The sequence below is a fragment of the Musa acuminata genome, chromosome BXJ1-4 (genome assembly GCF_036884655.1).
Source record: "Musa acuminata AAA Group cultivar baxijiao chromosome BXJ1-4, Cavendish_Baxijiao_AAA, whole genome shotgun sequence".
Taxonomy (NCBI): Eukaryota; Viridiplantae; Streptophyta; class Magnoliopsida; order Zingiberales; family Musaceae; genus Musa; species Musa acuminata.
Genome location: NC_088330.1, coordinates 38,885,541 through 38,901,122, shown reverse-complemented (window position 1 = coordinate 38,901,122; position 15,582 = coordinate 38,885,541). Strand labels below are relative to the sequence as shown.

General features: G+C 39.5%; 2 protein-coding genes and 1 pseudogene across 2 annotated transcripts; 1 reads left to right on the top strand and 2 right to left on the bottom strand.

Moving 5' to 3' along the window:
• Nucleotides 1-3,882: 3,882 nt before the first annotated feature.
• On the bottom strand, nt 3,883-5,233 carry LOC135666125 (cell wall integrity and stress response component 1-like). Its single transcript, XM_065177673.1, has 2 exons — nt 4,687-5,233; nt 3,883-4,594 (listed from the first exon to the last, which is right to left on the bottom strand). The coding sequence occupies exons 1-2, from the start codon at nt 4,927-4,929 to the stop codon at nt 4,010-4,012; spliced, it is 828 nt and encodes a 275-aa protein (XP_065033745.1). The 5' UTR covers nt 4,930-5,233; the 3' UTR covers nt 3,883-4,009.
• Nucleotides 5,234-5,372: 139 nt separating this feature from the next.
• LOC135666120 (putative cyclin-D6-1) lies at nt 5,373-7,615 on the bottom strand (annotated as a pseudogene).
• A 3,305-nt stretch (nt 7,616-10,920) lies between these two features.
• Nucleotides 10,921-14,621, top strand: LOC135666110 (vesicle-associated protein 4-2-like). The gene is made up of 7 exons (XM_065177653.1): nt 10,921-11,392; nt 12,370-12,440; nt 12,647-12,728; nt 12,834-12,952; nt 14,004-14,081; nt 14,192-14,311; nt 14,403-14,621. Exons 1-7 carry the CDS (start codon nt 11,098-11,100, stop codon nt 14,460-14,462), a joined length of 825 nt encoding a protein of 274 aa, XP_065033725.1. The 5' UTR covers nt 10,921-11,097; the 3' UTR covers nt 14,463-14,621.
• Nucleotides 14,622-15,582: the final 961 nt, after the last annotated feature.

Genomic DNA, 15,582 nt, shown 5'->3' with positions numbered 1-15,582 from the left:
AAATGTATTTTGAGTCATTCATGTTTAATATATTTATAAATTTTAAATTTGATGATCTTGGTTCGAAATTTAGTAACAATGAGTCTAAAGTTTGTTTGGACACATATTCAACCTTGAAACTTTAGCTCTGATATGGGTTTAACCTTATTCTTTTAATCTTTAACCATGTCTTGTATTAATATTTTGAATAGTATTAAGTTGGTAGGTGTTAGTTTAAATTTTAGTTGTCCGGATACTAATTCAAAACCAACCGAGGCCTTCTTCTATGTCAGACTTAGTTTAATTTCAGTCGAGACATAATTCGTCTGTATCTAAAGATGTCGAATCTGAAAAACTACTCTCATTATATATATATATATATATATATATATATATATATATATATATATATATATATATATATATATATATATATATATATATATATATATATATATATATATATATATATATATATATATATATATATATATATATATAAAAGGGGAATCCTTTTATAGTAAGCTTTAAGGACTATTACTCTCATGATAAATGATAACTATGGATAGCAGTTGCGCACTACTCTTGAGCTCAATTATAATCATAGGGTTATGATGCACCGAATCTAAGATATGATACCAGTTGATTCGATTTGGTCATTCGATACTAAGGTGTTAGCCACATGTCATTCACATAGTATCGGGGAGTTGTTCATATTATCATGGACTAAGCTAGAATTACACTTGGTATGCAAAGAGTCAACGTAATTGTAACCTTGATGAGGTCCCAAAGGACTTGTAAAAGAGTAAATTAATTAGTTTCAAAAATAAGTGACGACACCCTCGTAAAAAAGGTAACTTTATAAGTAACTCAATAAGCACTTGGTATGCAAGAGAGAAAATAGAGTAAAGAGAAAAATAAGAACTTTAGAAGATAAATAAACAATCGTATGTCCACAAAAGATTGCTCACCAAGTATTAAGCACATTGACAAATCCCCGTAAGCTTTACATGCGAACTTGTGAAATCTAATCAACACCACACACTACCCCAAACCCTTAGTCAATCTTATGCCACTTGGATGATTTTAGAGGTAGAGATAGATGACGTTTCGCACAACATTATAGCTAGTAGAAAATAAACCATGACATATAAAAACTAGGTTATTCTATGATAGTTTTACCCATTCTAGTAAGTGGTCACTCTATAGTCATACAAATTATTCATACTCATAGTTTTCAAGCAAAAATATACAAAAATAAAGCTAAAATATGTAGCTAAATATATGTATAACTAAATAAAAGCAATAAACAGTCCATTGATGAAGGTGTGGTAGGTGCATGATGATCGTTTGTGATATTCTCTCCCACTTAATTATCGATGTCCTCATCGATACTTGGTATACTTTGATAACTGCTTCTTTGTATCACAAGGTATATTTAGGCTCTTAAATGACTTTTGTCTAGGGAAGCTTTCGCTACTTCACCAGATACTCGATCTGCTCTATTTTGTTGGGTATCTTTATTTTGTGATCCGTTAAAATGACTGCAACTTACTTTTCATAGAAGGCTCTAATGGGAGGTAGTCGATTTGAAATACCTCGGAAAGCATCTTGTGGATCTGAGTAATAGTCTTTTAAATTACTCACGCATGAAATACATTATGAATTTTGAGCTATGCCGACAATTGCAACTTGTACGAGACATTGTCTACCCTGTTGATAATTGAAAATGATTCTTCATATTTGTGCATCAATCCCTTGTATATTTTTTAAGAATTAAAATAATGCTAGTTGAAGCTTCACCAGTATTAAGTCACCAACTTTGAACTCCTATAGTTGTCTTTCCATATCTACCTACCTATTTTATCTTTTTGATTGCCTTCTTTAAGTAAACTCGAGTAATATTTATGTTTTCATGTCAATCCTTTGTAAGTGATATACTGACATGCTACTCCCAGTATAATCAATCACTTAAGTGTGAGGAGTTGATGGCTGTTATCCAATAATGATCTCGAAAGCATTCTTATTTTATATAGAACTCTATTATAGGAGAATTTGGCTAAGTCTAACAACTTTATCCAATCTCATTGGTTGGCACTCACGTAATGCCGAAGATATTGCTTAAGTTCAATTATGATAGATTTCTCAGAAAATATTCTCCTAATTATTATTTTAGATCTTTTGCTCTAGCATATAATTAGATAGAACATCCTAGAGACTCAATATATAGAAATGAGATTACAGATTTTCTCTCATCTCCCTTAGTCCCTGCTCTATCGTTTATAATGATCCTATAAAAGCTATGAAAGATACGAAGAGAGAAGAAGATAAATCTAATTCTCCTTACAAATGGATAGTATTACTTATTTAAGAAGAAATATATTTAGAATAATATCAAAATATACATAATCATAATTTTTATCTATGATTATTTGATTTCAGATTTTGATATTAATTTTTTTATATAATAACATAATTATTATTTTACGTTTACAGAGGAGACATTGGACATAATGATATTAATTTGTATGAGGACCTAATCTAAACAGATAATTAACTCATTAAATTTGTTAAAATCAAACTATTTATCTAAAATACTTAATATCAAGTTAATAGTAATATATTCGTGCGACTTATATGACAAATTTAGTCTTGCTTTCCTTTGCAAGTGGGAGTAGATGGAGGGTTGTTGTAATCTTTACCACTTAAAGGTTGACATCCTCGACCCAATTTAATTCAAAATGAAATCCTACTATGTTATATATATATATATATATATATATATATATATATATATATAATCCACTTTGATATCATCGTTCCACCTAATAGAATGACTAACACAAGAAGCTTTCAACCCTGCTAGTCCAATATCCAATATACATTCATGGGTTGTATATATTAAGATTATTGATGTGTTATGTTAATTTATCATTTGTAAGCTTGACGACAAAAAGATATTTAAGTATGAAGTATTAAACAATTAAGAAACAGTTAATATATTTATAATTTTTCAAAATCCCTCTTACTTACAGGAATAACATTAATTTTCCAATAAAACTTAGTGTATGGTGCAAATGCAAGTAATAAAAACATGACAGATATAACACTTGTGGGCACTATCTGCGTTCTAAGCAAAGCTTTTCCACGTTACCATAAATAAAATACGATGAAAGAGTTAAAATGCATTGTGCAATTAAAGATAACATATTTAAAATATGCATTGAGGATCCAATACATATTTTTAAGTATAAATTAATATTTAATAAATTTTTTAAAATTATATCTAATCCGAATGCTGTATTAAAAATACTCGAATGCTGATGATACCTTTGGATAGTATTAATATTTTAATATTTATGCGATGTTAATATAATTTTAAAAAATTTAAAGTACCCTATGATATTATCTCAAATCATAAGATTATCATAGAAATTTTTACTCTCATTTCATCATCCATTTTTTCAATTTTTGTCATCACCCCTTTTGTTTAAAATTTTATTTATTTATTTTTAAAGATTGTTTTATATTTATTTATATGATTATATTTTTATTTATTAATATATATGAGCCATATAAATTTTTTGTAAGATTGTATACATCAATTTTATTTATTTATTTTATTTTAAAATATGTTTATTTTTGAATAAATATTTAAATATTATAAGGATAAATTTACTGTAGAATATTTAATAAACTTTTGAAATATAATTTTAACAAAAAACACTTACATCAATTCACATTTAAAATATAGCTTTTATATATTATTTATTAAACACTCAAGAATATTTTATAACTATGCATTCATTCAGACATCTTTTTCTAAATATATGTTAAAAATATAAATATATTCTCAAATACTATAAAATTCTTATCATGTATATAAATGGATGAAAACATCCGGTTACATGAATTCAATCTAATTAGGATAACATCAACCGCATTCATATCATGAATAAGATTGGAATAATTATTATTATTATTATTTATTATATAATAAAAGAGCTAAAAATTAAGGAACAGGTTAACATCAAGCCTTTCTATTTCTTCGCCAAAGGCACAGGAAGAGGACTTTCTTCTTCTGCTCTCTCTCCTCCGCTCGCTCCCGTCGAAGCTTCGCCGCCGCCACCTTCAGTACAACCTCCGCGGGCGCTGCTTCTATAATCTCCTTCATCGCCGCCGTCTCGCGCTTGCTGAACCGGCGAGCAATCAAGTAGAGCCACGACGACGTCCACATGATCGCGGACAGCCTGCCGCAGAAAACCGTCATCGCCAAGCCGGTGACGAGGAGAAACGCCCTGGTGGCCGAACTGCACAGCGTCGGCGGCGACCGCTTCTGATGTTCCTTCTGCTCCGGAGGATCCGGGAAACCGGATGTGACCGCCGATGACAAACGAGATATTGAAGCGGAAGACGCAGAGGAGGAGGAGGAGGAGGAGGAAGAAGAAGAAGAGGAGGAGAAGAAGGGCGAGGACGAGGAAGAGGCGGAGGAAAAGACCGCCGCCGCAGACCTATGGTTATCGTCACCGTCCCTGGATTTCGCGCTCGATTCCGACGCGGTCTTCGACGAATCCGACAAACGGCTCGAATCCTTCCTCTCTTTCCCGTTCCGATTCTGCCAAAATCATTGAAAACCGGTAAAAGAGAACGAATCTTAATCCTAAATCCACTTCGGATCGACCAAAAACCATGGATTGGCGTCCATACCGGACAAGTAAGGAAAGATACGGATCTAAAGAACTTGGCTAGGACTCGGGATTGCAAGCGCCACCTCCTCGGTCGTGGTCCATCCTGCAAGGCCTCCTCGCCCCGGCCGGAGGAACCCACGGAGCCCCGTGAGGACTCCTCCACCTCGTCCTCCTCTGCGGCCGCCGCGCCGAAACATAGGAATCCATGGCCCCTCTTCCAGCTCCGCGGTCTCATTGCGGTCTCGAGTTCAAGGTCCGGCATTGGTGCTTGCGGTCGGAGGTCCGTAGCGCGCAGGCGAAGGGCGACATTGCAGTCCGCGGTCCGCGGTGGCGTGATTTGGACGAATGGCTTTATAGAACTGCGGGCAGAGAGCGGTGCTGCCCGTAACGGGTTACGGATCGACTTGCCGGCTTGGCTCCGCGTCGGCTTTTTAGTGGAGGCGGATGGAGAGGCCGAACGGTCAATCTGTCGCCCACGTCAGCGGGTATTGTTTCGGGGGGCGAATTGGTGAGGAAAGCACTGCTGTATTGGTCGGCCATTTTCTGTGTTATTTCGACAGCTATTGGGCAACAATGGTCGTTTACATCATGGTTATGTTGACCCATTCGCTTCTTGTTGGGTTACGTTTTGACTTTTTTTATAAGTAGGATTTGGCTCCGAAGGGGATGGGATAAGGATGGAAGATGATGAACAGGATTGAGGTGTGACTGACCCTTCGTTTCTGGTCCACCGTAATTTGAGGAAGCCATCTAAAAGCACAATCCTTAGCATCTGGTGCATGGAGCAATCAAACAAGCGACAGCGCATTGCCTTCACCAGTAATTGGACAAAACCAAAAAAGGACAAGTAATACATACTGAAGTAGCTCCACGTAGTCATGTGTACGGTGGCAGGGAGGGCTGACATGACCTCATGCATGGGGACGGTACTAGTGAGGGATCTCAGATGGGACATAAAGCAGTATCTTCTTTGTCCTGCTGCTTCCATACGAATAGCGTACTGTCCTTTCTTCTGCTGCTGCTGCCATGTGACATGAGCGCTTTGACTCGCCACGTTGCAATCATGTCGGCGTGTGGACTGCTGCAGATGTGCCACTCGTACGAAAGATCCCACCTCATAACACAACTCGTCTGCCCAACGGCAGCAGCAGCCTAATTAAGCACCTTTCTCTCTTTCCCCATATTGGGACGGCCAATGTGATGAGATCGGGGGCTCATGCTAATGTACACGTATGCAACACACTGTGTAGTACTTCGAATAAGGATGTCTCATCAATATTACTGCTATTGCACTCCACGAAACATACAATTAAACGTAAGCGTAGCGGATATTTATATCTTCAGGAATGGAGGGCAGAGATCCGGCTCTGCCTGATATCCTGGCCGTCCGATGAGGATCCGACGGCGGGTTCGGTCTCTGGACTCGAGCACCGGTGGCCCGAGCATCATAGATCGAGCCCCCCTCGCGCGTCGAGTCACATCCGTCCATCGCATCGAAGCACGCACACAGCTCCTCCTTTAAATTCAATTAAAATATATTTATATAATTACCCCTAACAAACAAACGGAAAAGAATAAAAGGGAAAGAGAGGAGGAGAGATTTTTATTCCTTTTGATTTGGAGCGTACTTTGTTTATGAATTCGCAGGAGGAGATGGCGGAGCGGAAGGCAGGGAATTGGGAGGGGAAGAGCACGTTGGCGGCCGAGAGGAGCGCCGCCGCTGCGATCACGGAAGGTTTGAACTCCATCATCTTAATCTCTACATAGTTCGATTGGCTCTTTGTTCGTCAAGATGTTCGGTTCAAAAGATTGTAATAGTGGGGAGAAGGTTGGAGATTTTAGTGATCACCGTCTTGGGCTCTGAGGATGGTGAGGGAGGCGCGCGATCGGAGTGCTCGGAGGAGCGAGGGATGAGTAGGGGAGAAGAAGGTGACGAAGAACCGGAGGAAGGAGAACGGCGTGATCGATCTCATCCGCCAATCCAGCGCCCCCAGGATTAGCATCTCCATCCTAAAGATTGTTCGACTGTCGAACGGCGACCCTTCTTCACCCTGAAGTAGCAAATTCGTAGGTTGGGATTCCGATCCAAAGGTCGGAAATGAAGGGGACCTGGGGAATGGATCACACCTGCAAATGGGCGAGGGGGAAATGGGTCTCCGTCATCTTGGAGGCGAGGGAGATGCAGGAGACGGAGAGTAGGCGGACGATCCGAGGCTTCTCCCTCTGCAGCCAAAGATCAAGATTAAGGAACCGATCTCATCATTCTTGTTCGGTGATCTAAATTGGTTTCGTCTTCACCGGGATCTGGCGCTTGGAGAGGAAACGATCGACGTAGTTGACGGCGAGGTAGGTCAGGAACGGATCCGCGTCGTTGCAGGTGAACTGCGCCTGTGGAGCAGGAACAGGGACCATCAATGTTGTCGATCGTCTTCCAATGGAACAGGGAGCAAGTAGCTCTAGTTACCTGGACGATTAGGGAGACGGCGTCTCTGCGGACGGCGATATCTATAGTGGAGGCGATGGAATGGTCGAGCTCGGCTGCGAAGAGGGCCGAGACGGACGCCCGCCGCCGCTGCTGCTCGTCGTCATCGGCGCTGGCCAGCGGGTTCTCGAGATCCAGCTCCATTGGTTTCTCTCTGTTCTGCCCTCCCTACTTTAACGTAGAGAAGGAACAGAAGCGCAGGCCGACAAGACCATTTCAGAGAGAGAGAGAGAGAGAGAGATGGTCTCTATCTATGGCACTGAAATCTTGACAGCTGAGACGCCATATATATAGACAGGTAGATGAGACGCGGGGGTGGTGTCACTTTCTTAAGCTTCGTTCTTTGTCAAGGGGAGCGAGCACCTGCGAGAGGTGAAGTGCTGCTGAGGAGAGAGCTTAGAACTTAATCCTAAGCAAGAGACATGTCATTTGTGGCACACAGGTTAGTCAAAGTTCCGTAGCCACAAGTTCCCTTATTACGTTCATTAAAATATATACACGTATGTGATGATAGAAGGATGGTTGTATCTAATAATTAAAAGAATAAAATTATATATATTATATTTAATTTATAATATAACATTTCAATTTTTAGTTTGAATTAGTGTAAGAAATGATAGTCTTATTCAATTATATCATTATTCGAGATATAAAAAAGTATAATTCTTTCGTGGAAGGATTCAAAGAGTTTGGTAAAAAGATTGCTAATTATTTTCGTATGTAGTTCATTCTTGAAATAAGTCGTTTTCATATGATATAGAGGTAATGCTCGAGTTATTATTAAAATGAACTGTTTTTGTCTGGTGAGTTTATAATTTGTGATTTGGATGTTGTAGTGGATACGGACATGATGTGGACCTATCGACCCATGAGTTTAAGATATATTAACACTGTTCATGTATGATAGAGGACATTCATTAAAGGCATAGCAAGCTGTTCATCTCGAGTTCTCCATTCATGGATAAAAATGGACACAACGTTAAGGACGCGATCCTGGGGGATTCGCCTTGTCCCTTCTTTTCTTTTCGCTTCAGCGAGAGACTTGAATTGTTCCTCCAAGCCGACGCTCCCCGGCCGTGGGCTCGTAAGGTCCCCCGGTACCCCCCATCCCCACCACGTGAGTCTGGCACAGACATAGTGATTGGACGTTGTGGGAGACATCTCCAGGCAAAGTCCAAGGCGTAGTCCTCTTGTGTATTTTTCACCCATGGTAAGCTACACGGCCATGTAGATGTGGGAAGGAGATCCGGGCACGGTCTCCTGATCAACACAACTTGGATCACCCACGTGAGTGTCTTTGGAAGGGAGCGCACGAGAAGAGACCAACATCGCTGCTGCTGGGAATAAAATGCTGCAAATCTTGCTTTGCATAGATGATGCTGGACGATACTTGAGTTGGAATCTATCAACCGAAGAAGCCACTTAGTGATGAGGACCTCACCTCTGCCCATGTCTCTCCTGCACGAGCATATATCAGCCATCACACCCGTTCGCTTGGTTGTCTGATACTGTATCGAGCTTGACAGTGAAGGCAGATACATCTCACAGTTCTGAAGCATCTGTTGCCCTAGCAAATTGGAGAGAGATTATATGGCTCTGCAATGTGTCCTTGTTTCCATCAATTACAACAGCCTTCTCATACTCTGTTGCACTCACGGAGGAAGACAAAACGCTTTAGGGTCATAGATAGGGAAGTGTTTGCACGCTGGGAATGATATAGCTGGAAGGAAGGTGCCATCATCAGTGTTGTCAAACTGTTGCGCGTGTTGAGGTTGGTTTGATTCATTAGAATGTCTCAGCCACAGGAGTGCGTGGGAAGTCATCATCTCATGCCATATTACTCACGCGCGGAACGAAATCATCATTGGATAGCACCGTAGCCCTTGAGGAGCACCAAATAGGCCCGCAGATGACAAACCAACCCTTCCTCCTACGATCAATTAGGTGAGGATTTGAATCAACTTGAGCTTCTGTTTAGATAATCAGATATTTGAATTAAAATATGATTCTTGAAGGTGAAAGAATGTGCAGTACCAATTAGATCTGACACTTGTCCACTTTGACTATACATAATGACATTGCTACTTAAGCACCAAGACTCTGTTTTATAGGTCAAGGCATGTCATAGCATCTCGATATAATCAAGTTCATCTCCTCATGACCTATGTGACTCCATCACCGACAATTAAATCATACTAGTCTAACTCATTGGTGTCAGAATATACTAACTAGGCTCACTTTATCGCTGTTGTAGCCTCAAGTTCAAGCAAATATAATATGAGGAGACTATCTCTTGATACTATATATGATTTATCGAAAGTTCTTTGTCGTCTCTTGTTATCATTCCTCCAACATATTAATTACAATTGTTCTCATACTATAGCCTTCGTGGCATAAGGGTCTCCTCTTTCTGGAGGGATGAACCTAATTAATAACTCATTAAGTATGATTTATAATATGATATCTTATAACTTAAACATTGAAAAAGGGATAACAGGTCAATCTTTGTCACTCTCTTCATATCTGTCTTCCAAATGAATTTATGAGTATTTCAAAATAAAGAATATTATTATAAAAAAAAAATATTTTTTCAATGACACATAATCACATAATTAACACGAGAAGGATAAGTGCTCAGTCAACAATTGAGCAATGTAAACATCAACCTAATATTAAAATATCAAAAAATATTTTACTTATATTATAATTAAATTTATTATAAAAAATCATCAAATTATAGTAATCAATGATAGTTATTGTTTACTTGAGATTTTCTTTTTTTTATTTCGAATTTGACTAAAGAATTGGAGGAATCGCGTCAAAATCTTCATCCAGCCTCATTCTTTATATATGTCAACATCAACTTATGAGATATTTTTAGCTCCATCCACATTTTGTATCCATGCGAGCTCAAACTAAGTTTGACTGATACAAACATCACCCACATTATTAGGTAATTGAATATCGAATAAATTGCCACTGAATCACCAAAACCACATAGCATAGAACGGTGTTGATCGGTCCTATCCATAATCCACATATACTTTACAAACTCCATTACTCGTGAGATTTATTATTATTTTTAATCCGTTCATCCAACAACAACGATTTAAGTGACTTTTTTTCGCTCTTCTTCTTTCATTTCCCCAGTTGATTTCGTATGCTATCTGAAGAACCAGTTCATAAGCTGGAAAGCATCATCGCACAACTGCTCTACTTCCTCCATTTACTCTAGTAATTAGTTGACTTGCAAGTCTGCGGTCAACCAATGGTGGTGGGGTTTGGACAGGCGATTTAAATGGAATGACCGCTTCTCAACCCTCACCTGCACGGCACGAGCATCCCTGACGAGCTACAGGCCTCGTGTACTAACCCTGCTCGTCGAGGCAGGCGATGCACATGCTTGTGCTGCTTCTCCATCGATATCTTACCCGCAGAAGCAGTGACCCCGAGGTAATAATATTGGAGTGCGATAGCCCTTTGTCTTGCGCCAAGCATTACGCCAAGCTTGACAGCCGAGACGGATCAAATGGCATGGCTTCTTTCTACATTTCGGATCCAAGAGATGATCTGACGCAGTTTTCTCCCTTCTTCTTACTGTTGGAGAGACTGGGTATTGATGCATGAAGAAGAATTAGGAAAGCCAACAACGCATACATTGTCGGCAGGGATGCTTGGATAACACGGCGCCTTAAGGCGACCGGGGAGTCGGTCTCTCTCTTGACTTGGGAATACGCGCACCAAAGAAAAATAAAAAGCCAAGTTTTTGTTAATGGTCGCCACGACCACTCGTCAATGAACCATTTCCCACTTATTTTATGTTGCGGACATGAATCCCATCTCTCTCACACGGTCAAGTCGGCGGCTCTTTTGTAACATCTCGTCTTCCTCCGCTCTCCGCTCTCCGCTGTTTCTGGCGGTGAAAAGGGGCACCCAAACCCTAGCCGGATGAGCAGAGGAATGGCGTTAGCTAACGAGAATCCCGAGGCGTCCGGTGGCGGCAACGTCTGGAACCTCTGCCGGATACCCTTCTGGCAGGCCGGCGGCAGCGGCTCCTCCTCGTCATCTGCCGCTGCGGGGGTGAGTCACCACCACGTCATCCACGGACATGCACCTCGATCGGCGGAGGGATCCGACACGCAGTACTCCGGTGCCTCCGGCTCCGTCTCGTCGGTGGCCAAGTCGCTGCTGCTCACCCGGCGCCGCCTTCGTCTTGATCCCGCCAGCAAGCTCTACTTCCCTTGTGAGTTTGTACTACTTATTTGATTGGATTTTTTTTTTTTTCATCGCATGCGAAGTCTATAAGGCACCTTTTGGTGTTTTTTGACCGTCTTGCTTGTCATAAGGATTTATCCCCTTCGCGATCTGTCAAAGAAAGGTTTCGATTTTAGATCGGAATTAGAGTTCAGTGTGATAGTGGTGGGGATTAGACTACTTTCTTTCTAATAGATCGTTGTTTGTGGAATATTCAGGGCAAAGGAAAAATAAAAAGGGAAAAAAAGGGGCTTTTTTTTTCTTACTACAGCTTGAGGGGGAATTTGATCTGTTGGATCTGAAAATTTGAGGGTTTCCTTTCCGCTTATTTTGTATAGTTTGATTTGTATCTTTAGGGAGGAAAAAGAGAAGGGGAAAGAAGCTTCTTTCCTTGCTACATCTCGAGGGGCAACTTGATTTTTTGGTTCGAAAACTATCGGCTCCTTACCATTTATATTATATAGCCTTATTGTTCTTAAACTTCATTAGATGAATATGTTTTGATTGTTTGCTGATACACTCTAACTACAGTTTGTGTTTTTTGGGTTTGACTCTAAATGTTTTGGTTGTTTGCTGACTAGAAACACTGAAACTGCAGCTTCTGCTTTTTTGGGTTTGACTCTAAAATGACTTTGTTCCTTTAGACCTTAGAATTAGGTTTGAGGACACTTCCTTTCTTGTTCAATATTTAGTAATTGAGAGGTTTTACAATTTCTGATGTGCTTGTTTGGCTTATGTTTATGCTGAATTTATCATAAATGTGGAATTTTGAGGATGTATAACTATGAGACAAAAGATAAAAATTTGTGATTTTGTTCTTGCTCGCTCACTGTCATGTCATTCTTGATATGTTTCTTTCGCTCTTGCTCGCTCACTGTCATGTCATTCTTGATATGTTTCTTTCACTCTTGCTTGCTGACTGTTATGTTATTCTTCATATGTTTCTTCTTTTATTTAATGCTGAAGATGAACCTGGAAAGCAAGTCAGGAGTGCGATCAAGATTAAGAATACAAGCAAGTCACCTGTAGCATTTAAGGTTTGTCGAGCACTCTCATCTCTTTCAATTCTAATTTAGTGCTTAGCATGGTCTATTTCCTCAATCTCGGTCCATTCTTTTTTATATTTCATCTTTTTTCTTCTAAGGTTTGCATAAATCTTCTTAACGAAATAATGAGTTCTTTCTTATTATTTTCAAAATTGTTATTAAAGTAGTGTTTAACTGATGTTTTATTGTGGTTTTAGTTTCAAACTACCTCCCCAAAAAGCTGTTTCATGCGCCCTCCTGGAGCAATACTTTCTCCTGGGGAACATATTATAGCAACTGGTATATTTGCCTCCACATTTTCGTTCCTATTTTCCTTTTTATTGTTTTCTGTATCAGTGATCTAGATGTACATTTTAATTTCTCATCTCAATTATCATATTTTAGTTTTCAAGTTTGTGGAGCACCCAGAGAACAATGAAAAAGTTCTAGATCAAAAAAACAAGGTCAAGTTTAAGATTGTAAGTTTGAAGGTCAAAGGACCAATGGAGTATGTACCTGAACTGGTGAGTACTATCTATACTTGAGTTGCAAATTTATCCTTCTTCTACAGATATAGAAGCTCTACATAGTATTACGAGTAAGGTTATTATCAGTTGTATATTAGCGTGCCTCTTTGATGGGCAAATGTTATCTGAAGTTGTAGGCATGCATGTGCTACATGTATTTATTCACTATTTAATGGGTTTAGTGGAAATCTGCAACAACCACAACACAGTTGTTTTTTATGAGCAATTATCCAAAACAATATGATTAATGAGTTTCACATCGGTGTCGAGCATTACTAGTTGGAATCAGCTATCAAATTGATATCAGCCTTGCAACTAATTATCCGTGTGCTTTTAAATAAATTGATCTGTTTTCATTTGAAGCTTCGGAAGACCTTCACTCTCCCATGATTTATAAATTACCTTTTAAATGAAGGCAATGTCTAGGATAAGCAATTTGAGTTTTTAGATGGTCGACAGTGTTATGACTGTGAGACTGGATGGCAGAATTTCTGAGATAAACTCTCTGTGATTACCACTGATATGAATCAGAGGTTGTAGGCATGTCTGTGCTACATGTATATATTAAGTATTTAATGGGATATGTATAAATCTATCACAATCACAATATAGCTGTATCTTGGACAACATGAACAATTATTCGAAACAATATGATTAATGAGTTTCACATCAATACCGAGCATAACTAGTTGGGATTAGCTATCAAATTGACATCAGCCTTCCAACTAAATTAACCATTTGCTTTTATATGAATTTATCTGTTTGCAATCGAAGCTTCCCAAGACCTTTACTCCCCTGATTTACAAATTTGCCTCTAAAATGAAGGCAATGTCTAGGATAAGCATTTTGAGTTTTTAGATGGTCGACATAGTTATGACTGTGAGACTGGATAGCAGAATTTCTGAGATAAACTCTATCTGTGATTACCACTGACCTTAATAATGCCTTACGTTTCTTGTTTTCTTGCCATGTCTTTCTTAAGCTTTTCCTTCCCTTGAATAAAACAAGGAATGATATTCCAACTGATGGTCATATCATGTCTAAGCAGTTTGATGAGCAGAAAGACCAGGTTGCCGTGGAGCAAATTTTGAGCGTAGTATTCTTGAATGTCGAGCGTCCTTCTCCGGTAAGTCAGTACTTCAAATTAAGTATTTGATTTGTTATGTGGCGTAGAAAAACCATCTTATCAATGAAATAGGCCTGAAAGTTGGCTTATATGTCGATGTCTTTTGAAAGCGATTGGATAAATTGAAGCGCCAACTAGCCGAGGCTGATGCAGCAGTTGAGGCACAGAAGAAACCTCCCGAAGAAACTGGGCCGAGGATACTCGGTGAAGGGCTAGTCATAGATGAGTGGGTAATAGCCGCCCCAAACTAATAGAATTTTATCAATTCATCTTGAATTTATCTGTTGGTGATCATTCTTACCCATTCTTCTTGTTTTCCAGAAAGAACGGAGAGAAAGATATCTGGCTCAGCATCAGGTCGAATTCATTGACTCCGTATGAGCTGCGATGAGGTTTCTTTCATGACAATCGAATGAATGAATCATATATTGCTGAGAAAATATCTATGTTTGTCCAGTCTAAAGACTTTCCAGCCTCCTTACTTGGTCAGCAACCTTTGGTAATTGCAATACTTAAATAAAATTATGCTCTGTTTGTAGATATGAGATTTTTCTGATGAAATAAACCAATTGGATTGCATCAAAAGCATCATCTGATTCTACCTATGTTTTATATCTGATTCTTAATTCTTAGCTGGGGTACAATTTGAGTAGCTTTATAGATGAGGAAATGTTTAAACATCTCAGCATTTGGGCAAAACATGATACACAATTGTCTCATATTTTCCCTTGGAACCATTGATTAAACTTAGTTTGACATTTATAACTGTGACCAATATTAAAGCATCAATATAGGGGATCAACTGCATCATAACTTGGGTTAGCCCGTCTCGAGAACAAGAAGCCAAACTCTATGCGTGACATCCCGAGGGCTTCCTTTGTTGCTTCATAGATCGGAAACATCGACCCAAACTAGTTAACATGTATAAATAGGAGGGTACATTGGCAGTCAATCGACATAACAGAGAGAGAGAGAGAGAGAGAGAGAGAGAGAGATTGTGGCCATGGCAACCAGCAAAGCTGCTACGTTCTATTCCTTGGCCGTCCTCTTAGCGCTCCTCCTCACCATCTCCTCGACCGAGGGGAGGCTGAGTAAGTCTCGAAGCTACTGCTCTGACCAAACACTCGTTTTGTATTGGTCACGCACCTTGTGATCGAGCAATAACCATTCTTTTGTGATCTTTTCTTACAAGCTCTGGTGGTGCGGAAAACATCGCTTCCGAGCTGCAAGACTGTTTACGGGGTGAAGAGCGGCGACACGTGCTTCGCAGTCGCTCAGCTGTTCCACCTGACAGCTTTCGAGTTCAGTGCCATCAATCCTAATCTTGACTGCGATAAACTCTTTGTGGGCCAATGGCTGTGCATCAACGGGATCGCTTGAAGGAAGGCTTCCTTCTTCGCAGCGATATTGGATGTTCTTCTTCGTTTCTGTTGAAGAAGTAGTAAACTTGTGTGTGACATGATTGGGCGACAAATTTTCTTTCTTCTCTGTTCCTTTTCTG